Source organism: Mustelus asterias, chromosome 5, assembly GCF_964213995.1.
Source record: "Mustelus asterias chromosome 5, sMusAst1.hap1.1, whole genome shotgun sequence".
In the NCBI taxonomy this organism is placed as follows: Eukaryota; Metazoa; Chordata; class Chondrichthyes; order Carcharhiniformes; family Triakidae; genus Mustelus; species Mustelus asterias.
This window is the reverse complement of record NC_135805.1, coordinates 73,438,206-73,461,909: the sequence shown is the minus strand read 5'-3', so window position 1 is coordinate 73,461,909 and position 23,704 is coordinate 73,438,206. Positions and strand designations below refer to the sequence as shown.

The 23,704-nt window shown below is 42.7% G+C and overlaps 1 protein-coding gene across 1 annotated transcript in view; it reads right to left on the bottom strand.

Annotated features, from left to right (window-relative positions):
* nkain2 (sodium/potassium transporting ATPase interacting 2) overlaps nucleotides 1-23,704 on the bottom strand; it is a 452,545-nt gene that overhangs the window by 95,340 nt on the left and 333,501 nt on the right. Inside the window, exon 4 of the mRNA XM_078212808.1 lies at nucleotides 5,891-6,091. Coding sequence (XP_078068934.1) covers nucleotides 5,891-6,091 — 201 coding nt within the window. The remainder of the gene's footprint in view (nucleotides 1-5,890; nucleotides 6,092-23,704) is intronic.

Genomic DNA, 23,704 nt, shown 5'->3' with positions numbered 1-23,704 from the left:
AATGGCATCTCTAGTAATTTAAGCCTGATTACACTCGCACTTCTGATGGAAAGTGCGCTGGACCTCAGACTTACAAAGAGGACTGATATGAGGAGAAATTATTTCACTCAGAAGGTTGTGAATCAATGGAATTCTCTACCCCAGAGAGCGTTGTGGGTCCTTCATCATTGAACACATTTAAAACTGGGATAGACAGATCCTTGGTCTCTCGGGGAAGTAAGAGTTATGGAAAGAAGGTGGGAAAATGGAGGTGAAGATTAAGATCAGATATGACCAATGGGCCATATGGTCTACTCCTGTTCCTATTTCTTGTGTTCCTATTCTTGTGCACCTAATGTCTGCAGGCAGCATGCAGACCAGGCAGATCATGATGTTGGATGGCATGCAATGTTAATTTACTGCCAGTGCTGCCATTTTGAGGCTCCAAATTGCAGCATGCACCCTCACTTAATATGATGTTCAGCTGTGCAATGCTATGCAACATGGAAGTTCCTCCCACCGGTGCTATGTAAGAGGATCATAAACTTCTCATGTTATTTATTGGTTTACTTTTTTCAACCGTTATCTAAATTTTACCTTCTGGATTTTATCGGGTTTCCCACCCTCTTTGCTCCAATTAAAATGCCATTTGGGAGCTTGACCACATAAAAATCGGCTACCTTGCAGCCATTTTATGTCAGATTGCTCAGCATCTATACATTAGTCCTATCATATATGTATCATAGAATCCTACAGTGCAGAAGGAGGCCATTCAGCCCATCGAGTCCACACCGACCACAATCCCACCCAGGCTCTATCCCCATAACCCAATGCATTTACCCTAGCGAGCCCCCCTGACATTAAGGGGCAATTTAGCATGGCCAATCCATCTAACCCGCACATCTTTGGACTGTGGGAGGAAACCAGAGCATCTGGAGAAAACCCACGCAGACACGGGGAGAATGTGCAAGCTCCACACAGACAGTGACCCAAGCCAGAATTCGAACCCGGGACCCTGACGCTGTGAGTCAGCAGTGCTAACCACTGTGTCACTGTGCTGCCCATCCTTTATCATACATTAAGCTGATCTCTCTCCTCACCCTATCTTTAACTGCAACACTATATTCTGCACCCTCTCCATTTCTTCTCTCTTATGTACTCTGTGAACAGTGTGCTTTGTCTGTATAATGTGCAAGAAACAATACTTTTCACTGTATCCCAATACATGTGGTATTAATAAATCAACTCAAATAAAATATTTGTAGTTCCAGCATTGGCAGTTTCAAGTGGTGGTCACTGCTAGGATTACAACCAGAACCTGAAGAAAAGGAGACTAAAGAAGCCAAACGTTGTGATTCCTGTGTCTATTTTCAGGGATTATCTAACTTAACCTCCATAATAGGTTTTACATTAGGCCAAGTGCTATATTGTATTCCAAGTATTTTATAACAAAATACATATTATTGAGCCAGTGAGGACAATATTTGATTTGGAAAGCTTAACATCAAAAGATAACCCTCTTTCACTTAAACTCCTCTGCCACCTCAGCAAAAAGAGTCAGCTTTCCTGAAGATGCATCAGCATCACTCAACAGGACTAGTAAACAACAGCTCAAAAAACTGACACCTACATACTTCAGGTTACAGGCTAAAGGTCCTAATATAATGAATCACCAATCATAAGTGCATAAAGCTAGGATTGACAAATCTGTGACTTCTACCACCTAGATGGACAAGGGCAGCAGATGCATGGGAACAACACCACCTGCTAGTTCTCCTCCAAGTCACTCACTATCCTGGCATGGAACTTTATCTCCATTCCTTTACTGTCACTAGGAATCTTTCAACAGCACAGTAATTGTTCCCATACCACATGGACCTCAATGGTTCAAATAGGTGGCTCACCACCACCTTCTCAAGGGCAATTAGGAATGGGCAATAAAAATGCTGGCTTTGTGAGTGGCGCTTATGTCCCATGACAGAACTAAAAAACATGATACCAAAGGTGCTAGCTCACCTGACAGCAACATCATAAGCTCTAAAGATGGCAGCATCTGCTGCTGCCAACCCCCCCTCCCCCCCCCCCCCCCCCCCCCCCCCCCGCCATCACCCATTCCACCAGTGATTTTGTACCAGGCTGTCAGCCAGGCAGATTGCTCAAGCCAAGACAGTGCGTCCCTTAGTTGGAAGTTCAAAGCCTACAGTTACTCAATGTCAATTCCAATGGCCATCTGAAGTGTCCTCATTGGAAGTTCAGAAGCTTTCCACCTGCCAAGCTGTAGCAACTAAACATACACTGGAGACCAGTAAGGATACAGATGAGTGAGATGCATTTTCATTGGTCTAGAGGTATGATTTTTCTTTACCTAGAAAGGATCAAAACCACCACAAACTCCTGGGGAACAATAATAGTGACCCCACTCCGCTGACTACCTTAATCTCTGACTATGCCCCAATACCCCAAATCTGTACCCCATCACCTAACTACCCCTATTCTCTGATTACCCTCCCAACTAACACCTGACTCCTCTCCTGAATGCCCAACTACCCTCAGACTACCCTCTCCACCCCGACTACCCCCAACTCCCGACTTTCCTCCAATAACACTCTCAACCCTCTGACTATTTTCCCCACCATCTGTCCACCTCACAGCTATCCACCCAACTCATTCTACCCTCCCTCTGACAGATTCTACCTATCCCACCCCCTCCCGCCACCTTCCCCACCATTCTACCTGCTTACTTACCTGATATACCCACCCTCTCCCTTGTCAAAGTAGCTGTTGAATTTTACCCTGGAATTATATGAGGTAACTATCATAGCTCCAGTAGATTGCAGCAGAACCTTTCCTGTGCCCCTCTACCAGCTATACACTTGGTCTTTTTACTTTTAGGATTTCTCAGTAGAAATATTGGACTGTAGCTGGAATATTGGAGGGAGGTTGCAGTAAAGTAGGTCCACAAAAATATTGGCAAGAGAGTCAAAATACTACCTGAGTGATGGAAAAATGTCATTTGAAATCATTTCCATCATTGTACTTTTTAAAGGTTTGCCTGATGTTATGAACTGTGGAAAAGATATGTAAAGATGAAAGAACCAGAAAGCGGATAAAATCAAACAAGGTTGTAGTGATCAAGGAGTCCTTTTTAAAGTTACAAAATGTTTTACTCATCTGTGCAGGCTTAAGCACACCACAGGCAATCGTTATATACCCTCTGTAGCAGAGATTAGGGAGCCGAATTATTGAAATGTCTTTAAACCAGAAAATCATCCAAATAAATGATGCATCCTTGTAATAGAGCAACAGTATCTTCATAATTGTGACCATGACGACCAGCTTGAACATTTGATGCCTCGTCTTTAATCCTCTCACAACTCAAATGGAACTCCCGTACCTCCAAGAAACCTTTCTGTTCCAAGGATTTATTTTGTCCTCAGCAATTCTTAACTCCCTATTATGACTTTGTAATTCCAGTACTTGAATACTGCTCCCATTTACACAGAGGCTGTTCTCTACCATTCCTGAATACAATATAAGAAAAAGTTTGGCTTGGGCAACACTCTGGCCAAATATACCGGGATCATCCCCACCAGTGACCAGTGCTGTTTAAACTGCCAGAGAATGCAGTGTCAAGGGAAGGTCACCTAATTACCGTGTCTCTGATGGATCACCAGGTGAGTCCCCTACACCTGGTGAACCTGTTTTATACTAAAGATCACAAACAATGACATAAGTGGCCAGCCCAGGGTTATGTTGATGTCCGCATCCACTGCAGAAAACTTCATTCTATACCTGCTTTCTCCTTGGTAGAGGATCACACTATTAAAATAATTTGTCAAATATTTTGACAAGGTACCTCATGGTAGACTAGTACGAAAGGTGAAGCCACACGGGGAGCAGAGGAGAGCTGGCAAGATGGATATAGAACTGGTTTGGCCATAGAAGACAGAGTAGCAGTAGAGGGGTGCCTTTCTGAATGGAAGGCTGTGACTAACGGTGTTCCACAGGGATCAGTTCTGGGACCTTTGTTGTTCGTAGTATATATAAATGATCTGAAGGAAAATGTAGCTGGTCTGATTAGTAAGTTCGCAGACGACACAAAAATTGGTGGAGTTGCAGATAGTGAAGAGGATTGTCAGAGGATACAGCAAGGTATAGACCAGTTGGAGACTTGGGCGGAGAAATGGCAAATTTAGTTTAATCCGGACAAGTGTGAGATAATGCATTTTGGAAGGTCCAATGCATGTAGGAATGATATAGTAAATGGTAGAACCTTTAGGAGTATTGACAGGCAGAGAGATCTGGGCGTACTTGTCCACTGATCACTGAAAATGGCAACACAAGTGGATAAGGCAGTCAAGAAAGCATACAGCATGCTTGCCTTCATTGGTCGGAGCATTGAGTATAAAAATTGGTGGGTCATGCTGCAGCTGTGTAGAACCTTAGTTAGGCCCCATTTGGAGTATTGTGTACAATTCTGGTTGCCACACTACCAGAAGGATGTGGATGCTTTGGAAAGGGTACAGAAAAGGTTTACCAGGATGTTGCCTGGTCTGGAGGGTATTAGCTATGAGGAGAAGTTGGATAAAATTGGTTTGTTCTCACTGGAACGACGGAGGTTGTGGGGTGACCTGATAGAGGTCTAAGATTATAAGCGGCATGGACAGAGTTCATGCCACTTTCCTAGGGTAGAAAAGTCAAGTACTAGGTGACATAGTTTAAGGTGTGTGGGGAAAAGTTTAGAGGAGATATGCGAGGCAAGTGTTTTTACACAGAGGGTGGTGAATGTCTGGAACGTGCTGCCTGGGGAGGTGGTTGGGGCAGGTACGATAGCGGCATTTAATGGGCAAGTAGATGAATACATGAATAGGTTGGGAGTGGAAGGATACGGACTCCGTAAGTGCATATGGTTTTAACTTAGGCAGGCATCATGATCGACGCAGGCTTGGAGGGCCAAAGGGCCTGTTCCTGTGCTGTACTTTTCTTTGTTCTTATTACTTGCTTCCTCTTCAAAGTTCCAGACATTGATGCCAGCCTGGATCCAGGTGGTCCCCATTTCTGTTGGGAGGTAGCCTACTCTGACACATAAAATAGGCAGGATGCCCACCTCACCATTTTCCCATTCATCCCAAAGCTCACTCCCATAATATTGGAGGGGTGGGCAGGTGCCAAAGTCAGCTGCCCTCCTGCCATTTTAATAGGTAATCAAAGGTCAATTATCTTGTTACCAAGCCAATTGTCCCTGATAATATGCTGTTAGCATTCTGAAACGGTTGGCATGATCAGTTGCTTGGGAATGGACAGCCTGATTTTTAAAATAAATTCTTCAAAGTCTGGGAAGGAAAAGTGGGAGGGGCGAGGGGAGAGCGTTCTACCTTTGGGAGCTGCCCTTTATATATTGGAGATTGGCCCCACTAAGTTACAAATTCCTATTTTTTCCTATCCACTTTCTGTCTTAAACCCACGACCCACATCCCCTACACCCTTTCTTATCTGCTGGAGGTCACAGACTTGTGTATTTCTGGGGATCTATTGGGCCTTCTTCAGCTTGCTTGTTGGAGTCCCAGCACTAATGTGCTCTTGGCACTTGCTGAGGCTGATGGAGCTGCCCAACAGCAGTTCCTAAAGGCGGGGCTTTCTCCCAAGTCAGAGCAGAAGTCCCACAATGACCCTACTTAGTTGACCCACAGCAGCTGGCTGCTGGTCAGGCTGGCATCACATCCAGTGTAACTTTGGTGAAAAATCTTCAGAAACACTCTTAAAATGCGGTAAATGGAGCATACATTGTTTTTAAGGTTTCAGTGACTCTTTTGCCAAATTTACAGAGGATAAGTGGGAGAACATCTACAGGAATTCACTGCCACTTTATAAATTACATGACGTGGACTACTGAAAGGCAATGGGTACTTACTGCAAGGATAACTTGTAGTGAACTATGTGCCACTTCTATATACTGGTATTCTAGCAGGCACCCTCTGATGTAAATGTAGCGATGATCCTCTGGTACCCATTCTGGAGTATCAGTTATAGTTGCCACCGCACATCCTGGTCCATTCTCCATCCACCAAGAGCGATGCATAGAAATGTTAAAGGTCATAATCAGGTCAGTATCCTGTGGCAGAAAAAGATGATAGGCTTATAAAGCTATTGAAATGTAATGCATCCTGTGATACAAAGTAGTGAACATTGGCTATTAGTAAATTCTCAGTTGACCATAAGACTATTCTGAAGTGTCACACAGACTTGAAATGTTAACTCTGTTTCTCTCTCCACAGATACTGCCAGACCTGCTGATCTTTTTTCCAGAATTTCCTGTTTTTATTTCAGATTTCCAGCATCTGCAGCTTTTGCTTTTATACAAGACAAAACTCTGTTGCTTACATTCTTTGGAAAATTTGTTCTAAGAGGACAAATTTTACAATGTTTCAAGAAGAAAATGGCAAAATACACAGATTAGAATGGCTACATTTTTGTTATGTAAAGGTAGCAAAGTTTATTTAGTGGTGGTAAATGGGTTGAAATTTAGATCAGCCATGGTGTAACTGAATGGCAAAACAAGCTTGAGGAGCTGAAGGACAAGTTAAAGGGAGAGGGATGCTGGAACCTGGGAGAAGACCTCTCTGTTTCAGGAGATCCTTTGTTACAGGTCTTAGTAGGAACTGGCATATAGCCAACAGAGATACACTTGCTCAAATTGGGTCTTTCATCCCCATCACTGGTGGCTGCAGGGCTGATATAGTGATCGAGGCTGGGTTCAAGGGCTTGCTTCCCAAACATTTTTTTTTTCTGTTCAGTACACTTCATGTTATCCTAAAATAGTAAATCTAGTATTAGGGCCTTCACTAAGCTCAGAATCTGAACCTGTTCTTAGCAGGTATAAACCCAACTATTCCCATTGGGTTGCATCTGGTACTATTCCAAAGGTGGGCCAGGAGCTCCACCAGAAATGGCCTCAAATAGTGCACAAGAAACAACACTTTTCACTGTATCCCAATACATATGGTAATAATAAATCAAATCAAACTGTTAATTTAACTCAAGTAGGCCAAAGATTTCCTTGGTCCCAAATTTCAGATCCTGTCCTAAATTTTGACTCTCCCACCGTATCTCTATCAGAATTCCATCCTCCTGGATGAAATTTCACCTTGTTTGTAGCTTCAAACAAGAGTAGCTTCACACCAAGACTTTTGATCCTTCTTTTACTTTGCTGTGCAAGGAATTAAGTGGAAGGATTTCCACTACAAATGTACCCATCAGTCTGAGACCCAGGCATTAGTGATTAAAAAATAAATTATATGAAACAAAAATTCCTACATTGCTTTATCCTCTTTGATATGAGCTATGAAGAAAGCTGTAAGATTTTGATAATACACTAATTTTAAGATTTTATATTAATTGGACTAACATTTTGGAATCTTATACTAACTGCACTTAAATAGATTAGCCTAAGTTCTTGCCTGCTGATTGTGAGGTAGTAAACAGGTAAGCACAGGCTGCTAGCAATTTTTTTTTGCCAAAATATATATTATTCATAAAATGTCAGTGGGAGGATTGCAAACATTTCAAATGGCCATCATGGAAAGTGCAATAAATTCAGGTTTTCTGATAGATCGTGTTGCACTCTGAAGCAACTGCAGTTGTGAGACATCTTAAGAAAAACTCAAAGCTGTCAGTATTGAGAGAACTGACTTACTGATAAGAACTTAGTTGCCTGCTGGTCTGAAGTGTTCAATGTATCCCTTTTTGGATTAAAGTCACACTCAAGGCCTCTTAAAAGATCTCAGTATGAATCTCTCCCTATAGTGATAAATTAGAATAATTTTCTAGCATATTGATCATTTAAGTATAATCAATAAAGTAAGCCATTTAAGGCAATTTCTTTGATTATCTTTTCTATTTCACCCCAAGAGACACTACTTGATCATAGTAGTATTGGCCTTCAGGAAATGCATGGTGAGTCTCCTTGGCCTGAATTAATCGCATGGGAGGGTCTTGCTTCCCACCACCTGAAGAGTCAGCAGGGAACACATCCCCGACGACTCCAAGTGCCCCAAAGCTATTTTGTGCTTGATTGAGTGTTTAAGTGGCTGCAGAAAGGACTTCTGCCTCTCACTTTGGAGGAAGTCCCACCTTGCAGAGCTGCCAGCCAGTCTGCATGGCCAGCAGCTCTCCAATCCCTGCAGCAACAGCGCTGCAGTAGACAGAAGAAGAAATACAAGAGGAATTGGAGCCTTAGTCCAGTTACTGGAGGAACAGGGTAAGTTCAAGGGATCTCAGGGCAGTGAGGACATTGAAGGCCTGTGGGAGGGGGGAGTGTGTGTGCAAAGGGGAACATTCCATGCAGAGAGGGAGCTCCCAAAGCCACCAGACCTTAATAAGGGGTGGTACCTGATTTCTGAAGGAGGTTTCCAATGGATGCACTCCGCCCAAGATCTAACCCTGTTGATTTTTGGTCTTCCCCCAAGCAAGTTCAATCCTCCTGCTAGCCTAAGAATTGAGGCTGGGTGGAAAACAGTGAACAATTGGCCACTTAAGGACCTCAATTGGGGCAAGAGTGGTCTTCACGCCCAAGGCCTTTCCTACACCAGTGTAAAATCACTGTGCGGGTACAGTGGGGTGGAAACCCGTAGTGAATCCTATCCTTTCAATTTCATGCTACCCCGACCCACTGGTGGAGGAGCATAAAATTCTAGCCTATGTGCGTGATAACAACATGAGAAGGCCGACTAGCCATAATGAAGTTGCAACATGGTTTATGGGAATGTCGTTTATACTTTTAATTCATGTAACATAACATTGCGTACAAAGAATGAACATGTTTTCAGTTACTGGTTACATGACTTGAGCCATGAAGGTGGGGAAGTAAAGCAGGTGGCCTAACTTTAAACCAATTGAAAGAGTTAGTACAAACTATATCTAAATATGGCATGACTTTAAAACATCAGCTCACCTCTTACATTGTGAAATGCTATAACCTGAAAACAAGTACAGTTGCTTGCCACTCAAAATTTAAGCCCTCAGGCTATTGTTTGCAGGATTGAAGATCTGATTGCAAACTGACACACAAAAGCCTAATATAAACCTCTAATAGGAGACCCCTGGCCACCAGCTGTCTTATCAAAAAATACTACAGCCTGTCAAAGACCCTGTCCCCATCTCAGTAACGTCAGGTGCATCTGCTAATCAAACTCACTATCTCGGGCTAGCTGATCTTTTGATCCACATAAAGGTGCCAGGCCAGTATATCAACTGATTATCTATATTTGAAATGTAATCATGAATACCGATGCAACAAGATGCTACAGAGTGCGTTTGTGTAATAATGCTCTTTGAGTAATAAATACCCATATTGTTATTAAACAATAAACAAATTGTCTCCACTTTGCACAAAATGCAAAGGGCAGCACGGCAGTGCAGTGGTTAGCACTGCTGCCCCACAGTGCCAGGGACCCAGGTTCAATTTCTGGCTTGGGTCACTGTCTGTGCAGAGTCTGCTAATTCTCCCCACATCTGCGTGGGTTTCCTCTGGGTGCTTCAGTTTCCTCCCACAGTCCAAAAGACATGCTGGTTAGGTGCGTTGGCCATGCTAAATTCTCCCTCAGTGTCCTCAAACAGGTGCCAGAGTGTGGTGACTGGTGGATTTTCACAGAAAACTAATTGCTGTGTTAAGGCAAGCCTACTTGTGACACTAATAAAACTATTTAAAAAAAAGATCAAACCATGGCAGTTCTTCAGCCTGTGTGACACACTTTAAACCTTTATGTGCATATTCCCAGCTACAAAGATATCCAAACAAATATTGTATATAAATAAACAGTACGACACAGATTTTCATGTCTCTATTCATGTCAGAATGGAGACAAGGGGAGTCTAAAAAAGGTGGGATCAAATTCTGGGATTCCATTCCCATTCCTGGTGTGTGGGATCTTTATGACACCAGGATAAAGGTGTGGTTAGCAAGCCAAACCTTACCTGCACCATTGAGGGGATGGTTTTTTTAGATGCCCTCCTATTTTTATAGTCGGGCCAATTTTGGGAGGACATGCGTGGGTTTCCTCCGGATGCGCCGGTTTCCTCCCACAGTCCAAAGATGTGCGGGGGGGTAGGTTAATTGGCCATGCTAAAATTGTCCCTTCGTGTCCTGAGATGCGTAGGTTAGAAGATTGGCGGGTAAATATGTAGGGATAAGGGAGTAGGGCCTGGGTGGGATTGTGGTCGGTGCAGACTCGATGGGCCAAATGGCCTCTTTCTGCACTGGAGGGTTTCTATGATTCTATATGGTTCATAGCACCTCAGAGGATTCAGGAACCTTTTGGCAGGTAAGTTTAAAAGGTCTCAACCATGTACCCTCAAATCCTCCATGCCCCATCCATGCTCTCTTGCATCTTCCATGCTTGCATGTCCCTGCCATATCCCCCCATATCCTTCAGACTTCCTCAACGAATATAGACTATGAACAGAACTAATATGCCATAGAACAGTGGCAATTCTTTTAAATGTTCATGAAAAAAAATCAAAAATCTCCTTTCAAAAAAACTGCTGCTCTTACAACCTTATGAAAAGTATCAATAAGACACACTCAACTATAGTATCAGTAACAGATTTACCCCTCTTCATACCTTATAATCTTGCTTAAATAAACATAGAGATATTGAAAACTACATCTAAGGAAGTATAACTTATTATAACCTCATAAAGATGTCAATCAAAGCTGACACTCCTCTTCAGCCTGTGTGAACAAACAGACCCGTGGAGACCTGATTCTATTAGTGAGTCTTGGAACTACATATGAAATAAGAGCATAAGTAGGCCTTCGGCCCCTTGAGCCTGTTAGTGTTTCGAATTCCACATTCCCATTTGCTGCTGACAACTTTTGATTCCCTTGCCTAACAAGAATCTTTCTGCCTCCGCCTTAAAAATATTCAATGACCCTGCCTCCCACTGCTTTCTGTGACAGAGTTCCAAAGCTGTACAACCCTCAAAGGAAAAAGTTCTCCTCGTTTCTGTCCAAAAAGGGTAATCCTTAATTTTAAAATAATGCCCCCTAATTCTGGAATCACCCACAAGCGAAAACACCCTTTCCAATGTCCACCTTGTCAAGACTGTTTAGGATCTTGTATACTTCAATTAAGTCACTCCTCATTCTTCTGAACTCCAGTGAAAACAAGTCCAGCCTGTCAAACCTTTCTTCATAAGGCAACTTGTTCATTCTAGGTATCAATTTAGCAAACCTCCTCTGAACCGCATGTACATCCTTCCTTAAATAAGGAGGCCAAAATTGCACCTCAAAATTCTGCAATTGTTTTCAGTTCAAGCAATACTCTGCTCTTTTATTCCACCTGTCAAAGTGAACCACATTATTCCACATTATGCACCATCTGCCAGATCACTCAACCTGCCTTTGATGTGGCACTTATCAAACTCAGTCAAGCATTCATAGTGAGGCCCGCGGCTGCGATTCCCCGGTCCCACTGCAGTTGAATGGAGTGTGGTGGTGGGGCATACGACACTGGAGGATTCCAGCCTTAGGTGGGAGGGGTAAGGGTTAGAGGGCTTAACAGCCTTTAAAACCCAGAGCCTAACTCTGACAGAACCGAACTTGGCTTTTAGCCAGCCTGCCTCAGCACTTGCATGTCTCCATGGCTGCCCCTGAGCTGCCGCCAGAGGTGACTGGCACCTGCCTCCCCGACATGAAAGTATGGCAGTGGGGACCTTTTTAAAGGAGATTGGTCTGCTAGGTTGGGGGACTTCCTGACGACCTACTCACCTTCTTGATGGAAATCCAGCCCTACATTTTTATCAATATTTGCTTCAGAGCAAGGATGATACTGTAGTAGTAAAAACAAAGTTCCATTCAGTCCTTGAAAATGAGAGACATCTTTTGAAGTGACCACATTAAATCCAGTAGCTAAAAGTAACTAACTGAATAGGATTTTCTGCTTTGTTTTCCTGGACATGCAACTGAAAGCTAACCTGAATCTTAATGCTAAGATGACCATGGGGATTTGGGATTCAACCGTGAGATGGATCTGAAGTATGAGAGTGAAAATAACCTAGAGCACTCAGCTAAGCAATGGCACAGAAAATGTATCCATTACTCTCAATATCCAGGCTTGGGCTGACAAGTGGCAAGTAACATTCGTGCCACACAAATGCCTGGCAATGACCATCACCAATAAGAGACAAAAGAGAAAAAGCTGGAAAATCTCAGCAGGTCTGGCAGCATCTGTCAGGAGAGAAAATATTTTTTTTATATACCTTTCCAATTCAATCAAATCAAGTCCAATTCAGAGTCTCAACAAGTTGAGACATTTCCGATCCAGGCTGACAAGACAGGGTATGCAACCCCTACCCTGTCTTGGGCCTGATCTACATGAGCCAAGCTGATTGGAGTAGGCGGAGGTTTCCTCCTCCAAGGCTTGATCTCATTTGCATCTTAGCCAAAAGGCCGAGATGCCGCTTTTAAAAATTGCTTCACATGAAAATGAAGCTTAAATGCAACCCAATAACCTCAACCAAGTGCAGCATCAGCAGACCACACTTGATCTTAGCCAAAAGGCCATCTGTCAGGAGAGAAAAGAGCTAATGTTGAATTCAGATTACCCTTCGTCAAAGCTAAAAGGCACAGAATGTGGGAGATATTTATATTGCAGGGTGAGGGAATGAAAGATGAGTCATAGCCACAGAAACCAGGGGAAAGGCTGCTAATGGCAGTCCATAGAGAGAATGGAAGGTGTGAATGACCAAATGGCAGAGAAGCTGAAATCAGAGGGTAAGCTGTGACAGATGAAGATGTGAGGGGAGGGGGGAGATGAGTGGGAGAGAGGTAAAATTTAGAAAAAGAGGAAAAGGGGAAGCAAAGGCGGGAAAGGTAAGGAAAAGGGGGATAAAGTAGGGGGAAAGAGTGGGGGGGTGGAGAAGAAAAATGAAGAAAGACAATAAAATAATAAAAGGTAGAGAACAGTTAAAAATAAAATAAAATGAAAACAAAGGGGTCGAGGTGGGGTAGAGCAAATCTTCTGAAGTTGTTGAATTCTATGTTGAGACCGGAAGGCTGTCAAGTGCCCAGCCGGAAGATGAGATGCTGTTCCTCCAGTTTGCCTTGAGCTTCACTGGAACATTGCAGCAGGCCAAGGACAGACATATGGGCATGGGAGCAGGATCGAGTGTTAAAATGGCAAGCAATGGGAAGGTTAGAGTCCTGATTGTGCACAGACTGGAGGTGCTCAGCAAAGCGAGCACCCAGTCTATGCTTGGTCTCTCCGATATAGAGGAGACCACATTGGGAGCAGTGAATGCAATAGACCAAATTGAAAGAGGTGCAAGTGACACGCTGCTTAACCTGGAATGAGTGTTTTGGACCTTGGATGATAAGCATGGAAGAGGTAAAGGGGCAGGTGTTACACCTTCTGCGATTGCATGGGAAGGTGCCATGAGTGACAGGAGAGGTGTTGGGTATAGTGGAGGAGTGGACTAGGTTATTCCGGTGGGACCGGTCTCTGTGGAATGCTGACAGAGGGAGTGAAGGGAAGATGTGTTTGGTAGTGGCATCATTTGGAGTTGGCGAAAATGGTGGAGGATTATGCTTTTAAACAATAAGAGACACTCTAACCACTGCCTCTTGACATTCAATGGTGTTACCATCACTGAATTCCCCCCGCTCTCAACATTCTTGGGGCTACTATTGACCAGAAACCCAACTGGACTCGCCACATAAACACAGTGGCTACAAGAGTAGTCAGAGGCTACGAATACTGCAGCGAGTAACTCACCTCCTGACTCCCCAAAGCCTATCCACCATCTACAAGGCACAAGTCAGGAGTGTGATGGAATACTCCCCACTTGTCTGGATGGTTGCAACTCCAGCAACACTCAAGAAGCTGACACTATCCAGGATGAAGCAGCCCACTTGATTGGCACCACATCTACAACATCCATTCCCCCCACCTCCGACCCTCAGTGGCAGCAGTTAATGCTGTGTACTATCTATAAGTTGCACAGAAGCAGCTCACCAAAGATCATTCGACAGCACCTTCCAAACCCTCGACCACTTCCATCTAGAAGGACAAGGGCAGCTGATACATGGAAACACCTCCACCTGCAAGTTCCCCTCCAAGCCACTCACCATCCTGACTTGGAAATATATTGCCATTCCTTTGCTGGATCAAAATCCTGGAATTCCCTCCTAACAGCACTGTGGGTCAACCCAAAGCACATGGATTGCAGCAATTCAAGAAGGTAGCTCACCATCACCTTCTCAGGGGCAACTAGGGAGAGGCAATAAATGTTGGCCAGCCAGCGACGCCCATGTCCCTCGAAAGAAAAACAGTTGTGAGCCCGATTATTCGCCTCTTGCCCAATCTTATCGGCTTGTCATGCGATCGACTGGCATGGCAAGCCGGTAAGATCACTCCCTTAGACTTTCATTCAAAGGTGTATTTACCACAACACATGATACACTTCAAATGTTCTGTTTAAGTACAAGACTAAAATATTGATCAATGGAATATGCCACTTGGTTCAACCACCCAGCCAAGGAAACTTAACATACCCGGTTAACTAAACTAGGTTCTATAAGCAGTTAATTATCATCAAATCTAAAAGACTGATGAGCATTTTCCAGTAGATACTCATAATACAAACTGCATTCTTTCAACAATTCGAGTAACTATCCCATAACAGTTTATTAAAATTCATATATTTATTTGGCCAAATATATTTTCCTACCAAAGAAAATCAACAGTGGGAAGTGCCTAATATATTGCAGATTACAGATCTACTATAATTACTATAATTCATGAAAAACTGTAAACTATTAAATGGTTTTGATACAATTAAAATAACTTGTAATGACTTAGATGTTAGCAGCTACACCACAAAATGAACATGTGATTGGAAATGGAGGAACTTAATGCTTAAGTGAGATCAGGATGATTCAATGAAGTTGAAGAGTCATTAATATACTACCCTTAAGTTTAAAGCAATTACTTGCAGATATTTGATGACCAAAAGACATGTGAAATAGGAAATTATCCTTGATCTGGAAAGCAACATTAAGGGTTATTATAGTTTGTCCTATAATATTCATCCAGTGTTTTTTAAAAGAAGAAAGCAATTCAATTTTTTTGACAGAGTGGTAAAATGAAGCTTTCAAAAAGTCAGGGCAGACTGAAGTGGGTAGGGAAGCAATCAAAGTAACATTAAGTGTGGTGAAGCCTAAAGGCTATAATTTCCATGCCTGCAACAAAACTTCAGTCATGCTTACATAAAATAAGTATTCACATCTATCTTACTACATACCAGTGACTGAAGGATGCAAAGCACATTACAAGGCATTTGGATAAAGACTCAAAGGAGCAATTAGGAAAAGAATTGGAAAAGGGGTTGCGGTTTGGAGACATTACAATAACTTCTAGAATTAGTTGCACAGTGTTTTGTTAATTCATAACTGGCATATTAAAAACAAGGGAAAAATGAATTCCAAAAACAAAGATATATTTTGCAAGATACTGGAGATTTTGCAGATATGGGAATTTTGAAATTAAATTAAAAACTGTTGCTGAAAATACTCAGCATATGAGCTGGATTTTCAAAAGCCCATGAAGGTGAGGTCACACAGGCACATATTGAAAATTACAACCTTTAATGGCATCACTGGTTCCTTGACTCCTCCAGAACACGGCAAGATTTTCAAAGGGAGGACAGGAAGGGGGAACCAGCATGCCTCCAATTGACAGATTGATTAGTTCGTTGTGGAGCTTATAAACAATCTTTAAAACAGAAGTTTGGCACTTTAAATCTGGAGGCACAGGGTAAATGGAGGGTCCAGGTGGGATATCTTTTGTGAAGGGTCCAGGTGGGAAAAGCCAGCAGTGGAGCTGATGGGCTGCATATTGCTTTTCCTGCTTGAGTTGACACTTAGTCAAAAAACAGAAAATTCTGCCCACTATCTCCTTAAATGTAACTAAGACCAATTATAGATAGTTATTTAATTAAATATTAACACCCAACAGCAATCCTCTCTGCCCTACACCCTATTAACCACCCCCCACCTCATTAGATGAGCTTCCAACACTTTCAACAATGACTGACAACTTGTCCACATTTTGTAAATAAAGATGACATTATGCGGAAAGTAGCATGTTAATGGGTGGACAAGTAATACAAACATATGATGCAACCAATGCCTGATGGGACCTTGTAGCTTTCAAGGAAAATTGTTGCAGGTTTTGTTGTCAGCCTTTTAATTGATCACAACTTTACCGTTCAAGAATCCCTTGAAGAGAGGGGTGTAGGAGTAGAGTTAAGAGAGAAATCAGGAGGGCAAAAAGGGGACACGAGATTGTTTTGGCAGATAAGGCAAAGGAGAATCCAAAGAGCTTCTACAAATACATAACGAGCAAAACAGTAACAAGGGAGAGAGTAGGGCCTCTTAAGGATAACAAGGTCATCTATGTGCGGATCCACAAGAGATGGGTGAGATCCTAAATGAATATTTCTCATCAGTATTTACTGTTGAGAAAAGCATGGATGTTAGGGAACTTGGAGAAATAAATAGTGATGTCTTGAGGAGTGTACATATTACAGAGAAGGAGGTGCTGGAAGTCTTAAAGCGCATCAAGGTAGATAAATCCCCGGGACTGATGAAGTGTATCGCAGGACACTGTGGGAGGCTAGAGAAGAAATTGCGGGTCCCCTAGCCAAGATATTTGAATCATCGATAGTCATGGGTGAGGTGCCTGAAGATTGGAGAGTGGCAAATGTTGTACCATTGTTTAAAAAGGGCTGCAGGGAAAAGCCTGAGAACTCCAGGCCAGTGAGCCTCACATCTGTGGTGGGTAAATTGTTGGAAGGTATTCTGAGAGACAGGATCTACAGGCATTTAGAGACGCAAGTACTGATTAGGGACAATCAGCATGGCTTTGTGAGTGGAAAATCTTGTCTCACAAATTTGAGTTTTTTGAAGGGGTAACCAAGAAGGTAGATGAGGGCAGTGCAGTAGATGTTGTCGACATTAAATCTCACGGGATCCAGGGTGAGGTATCTAAATGGACACAAAATTGGCTTGATGACAGAAGCCAGAGGGTGGTTGTAGAGAGTTGTTTTTCAAACTGGAGACCTGTGACCAGCGGTGTGCCTCAGGGATCAGTGCTGGGTCCACTGTTATTTGTCATTTATATTAATGATTTGGATGAGAATATAGGGGGCATGGTTAGTAAGTTTGCAGATGACACTAAGATTGGTGGCATAGTGGACAGTGAAGAAGGTTATCTCCAATTGCAACGAGATCTTGATCAATTGGGTCAGTGGGCTGACGAATGGCAGATGGAGTTTAATTTAGACAAATGTGAGGTGATGCATTTTGGTAGATTGAACCAGGGCAGGACTTACTCAGTTAATGGTAGGGTGTTGGAGAGAGTTACAGAACAAAGAGATCTAGGGGTACATGTTCATAGCTCCTTGAAAATGGAGTCACAGGTAGACAGAATGGTGAAGAAGGCATTCGGCATGCTTGGTTTCATCGGTCAGAACATTGAATACAGGAGTTGGAATGTCTTGTTGAAATTGTACAAGACATTGGTTAGGCCACACTTGGAATACTGTGTGCAATTCTGGTCACCCTATTATAGAAAGGATATTATTAAACTAGAAAGAGTGCAGAAAAGATTTACTAGCATGCTACCAGGACTTGATGGATTGAGTTATAAGGAGAGGCTGGATAGACTGGGACTTTTTTCTCTGGAGCATAGGAGGCTGAGGGGTGATCTTATAGAGGTCTATAAAACAATGAGGGGCACAGATCAGCTAGATAGTCAATATCTTTTCCCAAAGGTAGGGGAGTCTAAAACTAGAGGGCATGGGTTTAAGGTGAGAGGGGAGAGATACAACAGTATTCAGAGGGGCAATTTTTTCACACAGAGGGTGGTAGGTATCTGGAACAAGCTGCCAGAGGTAGTAGTAGAGGCGGGTACAATTTTGTCTTTTAAAAAGTATTTAGATAGTTACATGGGTACGATGGGTATAGAGGAATATGGGCCAAATGCGGGCAACTGGGATTAGGTTAGGGGTTTAAAAAAATAATGGGCGGCATGGACAAATTGGGCCAAAGGACCTGTTTCCATGCTGTAAACCTCTATGACTCTATAAGAAATCAGACCAAGTCACAGAGTTCTCTTAAACAGCTGTTTTAAATGCAGGCTGTAGCTAGGTCCCTGAATGTTACAGCTCACATTCTGCAGCTGGCCAGAATGCAGCATTCCAAGGTACATAAGCAATTATAGTTTTCAAATTCGATTACAGGTAATTAGCATATACCAATCACAATCACTTTACGCTCGTATAGGAAGTCATTTATTTTCATAGCAGTTTGTATGATTTTTAAACTTATGTGATTAGTAACCCTTTCAAACCTAATCAGAAAATTTATGCCATTGTATAAGCATCCAGTAATTCCAAATCAGGTACAGCACAGCCCCATAAAACTTGAAATGTTAATGTTCAGATATTTAACGTGTCTGCATCAAATTCCTCTGCTATTTTAAGTGCCATTAATCTAATTAAAACATATGAACTGTTGTTTTTGTTAAAATTGAGGAGAAAAGAATTTTAGACAAATCATTAAACTTTTGTGCAAGAAGATATTCAGCAATTTTCAAGCTATACAGAGGGCAGTTCTGTCCATTCAGCCTAAACTTCTGGGAATTATCACAGTGGTATATTTCCATTTCCATAACAGCTATTTTTACCACCTCTTTTCAGTGGAAGTGCCTATTTAGTATCAAATTGCAGGCGGTTTTCTGCTTCGGCCTGCAACCAACTGGAAATTGATTTCTGATTGTTTCAAACCCATTTCATTCAATTTTCACACATTTAGAGAAAGGAAGATTCTATTCAATAACTCAGATTGAATTTGAACTGAAGTCCAGGGGTAAAAGGACTGTTTGTTAACCCATTGCATGATCCAGTTACTCCAACAAAGAATCATTTTCAGCCCTTTTGTGTTGATGTAAAAGAGAGCTTCTAAATGTGATCCAGTGATTCAATCCAATCCAAAGTTTTCAGCCAGATGAGTTAAATTGTTCTATGCAATATTAGCATATAAATGCATCTAATGAGTTGTAACTTCTGATGGAGTGTCAATTAAGTTGGATTGCCATTTCGTTCATAGTTCCTTACCTGGAAATTCAGCTACTCCTATCTTGCCCAACCTTCTGACTCAGGCCAAGAGAGATCTGCGTAGTCAGTAGGTTCCCACAACTTTATGTTCAGGGCTGCAGCATCAGAGGTAAGGAGGACAAGCCCCCCTTTCTATGGCACTTGCTGCCATAAAATAGCAAAGTTTATAAGTTCAGTCACAAAGAAGCCAGGGAGAAGGTAAGTTTATCGGGTAAGAGGGCAGGATTTAGTGGGTGTGAGGGTGATCATTGGGTGATCAGTGGGGGAGCGGGTCAGTGGTCAGAGGCTTGGGAGGCCAGTGGGGGGGTAATCAGTGGGGGAGGGGTTGCAGTTATAGTGAGAGCTTTTGGAGGTGGGGGTCTAGTCAGTGGGTCTTTGTGTTTACCCCCCCCCCCCCAACCCCCGCACCCTCTCCACCCACTCCCAGATACATTGCTCTGGAGCTTGGAAGGTATGGGGTAATGTGTTAATATCACACAATCTAACTCCAAAACAAGGTAGCAAATTAATTGTGTTTGACTTATATGTGGAAGAAGTGAATTTAGTCCAACATTTTATTTTCTCTATTTAAAATCCCATTAATAGTGAATTATAAAGCATTAAATAATAATTATCTGCCTTTAACATTAATAGCATCTTTTTTAGCCTTGTACCTTTTCATCTTCTTGTTGTTTTTTGAAGCCAAAGTAACCATATTCACTATCTGGGATATTCGGGAGGGTTCTGGTGGGTATGTAGGTGACTGCTAAGGATGATTTACACCTGGAAAACTCAGCTGCAAACTGGGCAGGATACTGCAGAAGATTGAGTTTTGGACATGTTGCTTGCCTCTGGATTTCCTCGTCTTGTGTTTTCTTTCTGCTTGCTTTCAATGGAGGTCGCACAATTTTTATTGGTGCTATGATCTGGGTGAGGTTCTCTCAGGACTTGAAGTCAATATTAAAATTCCTAAGTGAAGCCTTCAGAGTGCCCTTGTTGCACTTTCTTTGACTGCCAAGGGAGTGAATCTCAGACTTGAGCTTGCCGTAGAAGATTCATTTTGGTAAGCAAGTGTCAAGTATTCTGATGGTATAATCAGTCCAACTCAATGTAAATGCTTGCCAGCACAGGCGAACACCTCAGTGTCTAGTATTGTGTCCAGCCATCTGACGTTCAGAAGTTTCTGAAGGCAGCTTAAGTAAAAGTGGTTGAGCTTCTTGACATGTTACCAGTACACAGTTCAAGTCTCGCTTGTATAGAGCAGAGTGGACAGGACTATTGCTCTATTGGCTTTCAGCTTGATAGACATATAGCTTCTCTTCATTCCAAGACTGATGTTTTAAATTTGCTGAAGTCTACACTTGCTTTGGCAATTCTTGGACTTGATATTGAGCTATTTTGGACCAGCCTGTTTTCTTCATGCTGATTGTAAGGCTGAAATTGTTGCATGCATTAGAGAACAGGTCCACACTACATCACTGTGCTAGTGTATAGTAATTGGCAAATAGGATATAGCAAAGTATGTCCTTGGAGACCTTGGTCTTTGCCTGGAGTTATCTCAGATTGATCAGCTTCTCGTCCATGCAGGATCTGATTTTGAACCTGAGGAGTAATCAGGTTTATGCCCGATTTCTCACCTCTCACGATCTTACTGGCACTGGATATCCAGTGCAAATGGCCGGTAAGATGGCCCATTTCTGGCGTGAGGCCAAATAATTCCCTTAAATTATATTTAAATCTGTTTTTCATTGATTTAGTGAGCCTGGGACATAATCGTCTGAGCTCACTTGCCTCTGTGGCCTCGCCAGGAGAGGTTCTCTCTGGCGAAAATCAAAGCTGGTTGTGATGGCCTTGCCGGTAGAACCAGAGGCCATTAAGGGCCCCCGGGAGGTTAGGGGAAAGGGGACTGCCCTTTGGCAGTGCAGCCTGGCACTGCCAACATGGCACCACCCACCAGACACCCTGGCACTGCCCACCAGGCACTGGGCAGTACTAAGGGAGAGGGGCTGGAGGGGTGGGGCCTCCTGGGGGTGGGGCCAGACCTAGGTTGGATGGGGGCTGCTTTGCACTCTGCATTAGGGATCAGTGGTGGGGGGAGGAAGGGGGCACCCACTGCCACTCTGCATTAGGGATCGTTGGGGGAAGGGAGGGGGACGATCGGGGCAGGCCATGGAGGTGGGGTGTAAGTGGGAAACCTAATAGGTTAGTAAGATTTTTAAACCTTTAGACATTAAGGCACTGACAGAACTGCCAGCATTGGGTTAAACGACTTTTAAAACAAGCTTATAAGCTAACAAGAGAATAGTTTACACACATGTGAATGCAGTAAGAGATTTAAACAAATGATTATGATTTTAAAACACATATTCTGATATTTTGAATGCAAAAATGTATTGTTTATGATATATTGTTCATTTTAGCCAACAGCCATTTGCTGCAAAGCATCATGGTAAAAAGGCATTTGGTAAATCATATTCCAAGAAAATATTTAGATCTTGGGGATATGCAAAATTTATCAGTAAAGTTTTGGATGGAAAGAACATCTCGGACACTTAATCACATTTCATGAATAGAGTTTATTCACTACCCAGACAAGATGAATGCATGTCCAGATGTGGAGTCATGTGTTAACCTGGTTTGGCAGTGATCTTTAAGGGAACCCATGACAGTGTTCATTTGAACTTTGGGCTGGCAACACGGGAAGTGGGGTCAGCCAAGAAAGGAGTTAGCTTCCGAATCCTGTGGTCTAATAAAATGCCATTATGCCAGAGAGTAAGATGCAGTTGGCTAAGGTACATGACAGATATTATAATTTTTGAGGACTTTTTTTGTCTAAGTGCATAAGGTAGCAGATTTGAACTCACCCAAAAAATGGATCAGAAGCTCTCCCATTTTCATACCATCCTGAACTTAGAATTCTTTTGGTAAGATCGCCCCCAAAGAATTATAGAATCATAGAATCCCAACAGTAAAGAACGGGGCCATTTGGCCCATCATGTCCGTAACAACCACAATCCCACACAGGCCCTATCCCTGTAACCCCACACATTTGCCCTGCTAATCCCCCTGACACGAGGGTCAATTTTAGCATGGCTAATCAACCTAACCCACACATGTTTGGAATGTGGGAGGGAACCGGAACACCTGGAGGAAACCCATGCAGACACTGGGAGAAACTGGCAAACTCCAGACAGACAGTGACCAAGGCCGGAATCGAACCTGGTCCCTGGCGCTGTGAGGCAGCAGTGCTAACTACTGTGCCACCGTGCTTCCAGTTCTGTAAGCTTATTGGTGAGGTATTGACCTCCAGCCTTGTGTATCTCAGCTGGAATAGCATCTTATACGAAATAACTGAATGTAACTTGCTGAGGGAGGATTGATGCATATGCCAGCTGTTATTGATGAATTAGATATGTAATAAAATCTAAGCTCTTGGGAAAATCAGTTATGTCATGCCCCGTGAGTAGCAGAATGTTGTTCTGCTATGAAGGAATTATGTACACTGTAGGATCATTTTAATAAAGATAAATTATTGTGATGTGAGCAATGTGTCAGGTTATTTTGATGTCTTGTCTCTTCCAAAGCATATTGATGCATTTCTGCATAAGCTTTAGAGCCAGAGAAATGATGCTATGTAGCACAGTCTATGCACAATGCAAAGACTGACAAGCTTGAAGTTGGTCTAATGTAATTAGGGATATGTCAGAGAAACCCAATAAATTGTTGTGCAGTGAAAATTGCTTTATGGCAAAATCTAACACATGTTTGAGCTAAATGACTCAAAGAAGAACACACTTGTTAAGTAAATTATTGCCTTTTATCAATTTCTGTTTTTAAAACTTTTAAACAAATTTATGCCTATGCAAATAGTGTGGCATGATGGCACAGTGGTTAGCACTGCTGTCTCACAGCTCCAGGGACCTGGGTTCAATTCCTGCCTCGGGTAACCAAAAGAGAAAATGCTGGAAAACCTCAGCAGGTCTGGCAGCATCTGTAAGGAGAGAAAAGAGCTGACATTTCGAGCCCAGATGATCCTTTGTCAAAGTCATTTGGACTGACTCGAAACATCAGCTCTTTTTCTCTCCTTACAGATGCTGCCAGACCTGCTGAGATTTTCCAGCATTTTTTCTTTTGGTTTCAGATTCCAGCATCCTCAGTAATTTGTTTTTATCGAGCCTCGGGTAAATGTTTATGTAGAGTGTGCAGGCCATCCCCATGTCTGTGTGGGTTTCCTCCGGATGTTCCGGTTTCCTCCCACAGTCCAAAGATGTGTGGGTTAGGTTGGCTGTGCTCAATTGCCCCTTAGTATCAGGAGGATTAGCAGGGTAAATATGTGGGGTTATGGGATAGGACCTGGGTAAGATTGTTGTCGGGGCAGGCATGATGGGCCCAATGGTCTCTTTCTGCACTGCAGGGATTCTATGATAGAAATACTTAATGTACTTAAACAAATGGTCTCACTAATGGGCATTTATTGATTTGTCTTTAGCCTGTTAATTTCTTCTTGAAGTTATAAAATGTCACTTTAATGGATTTCCGCTGCTTTTGCAACTGATAACTAAGCAATTTA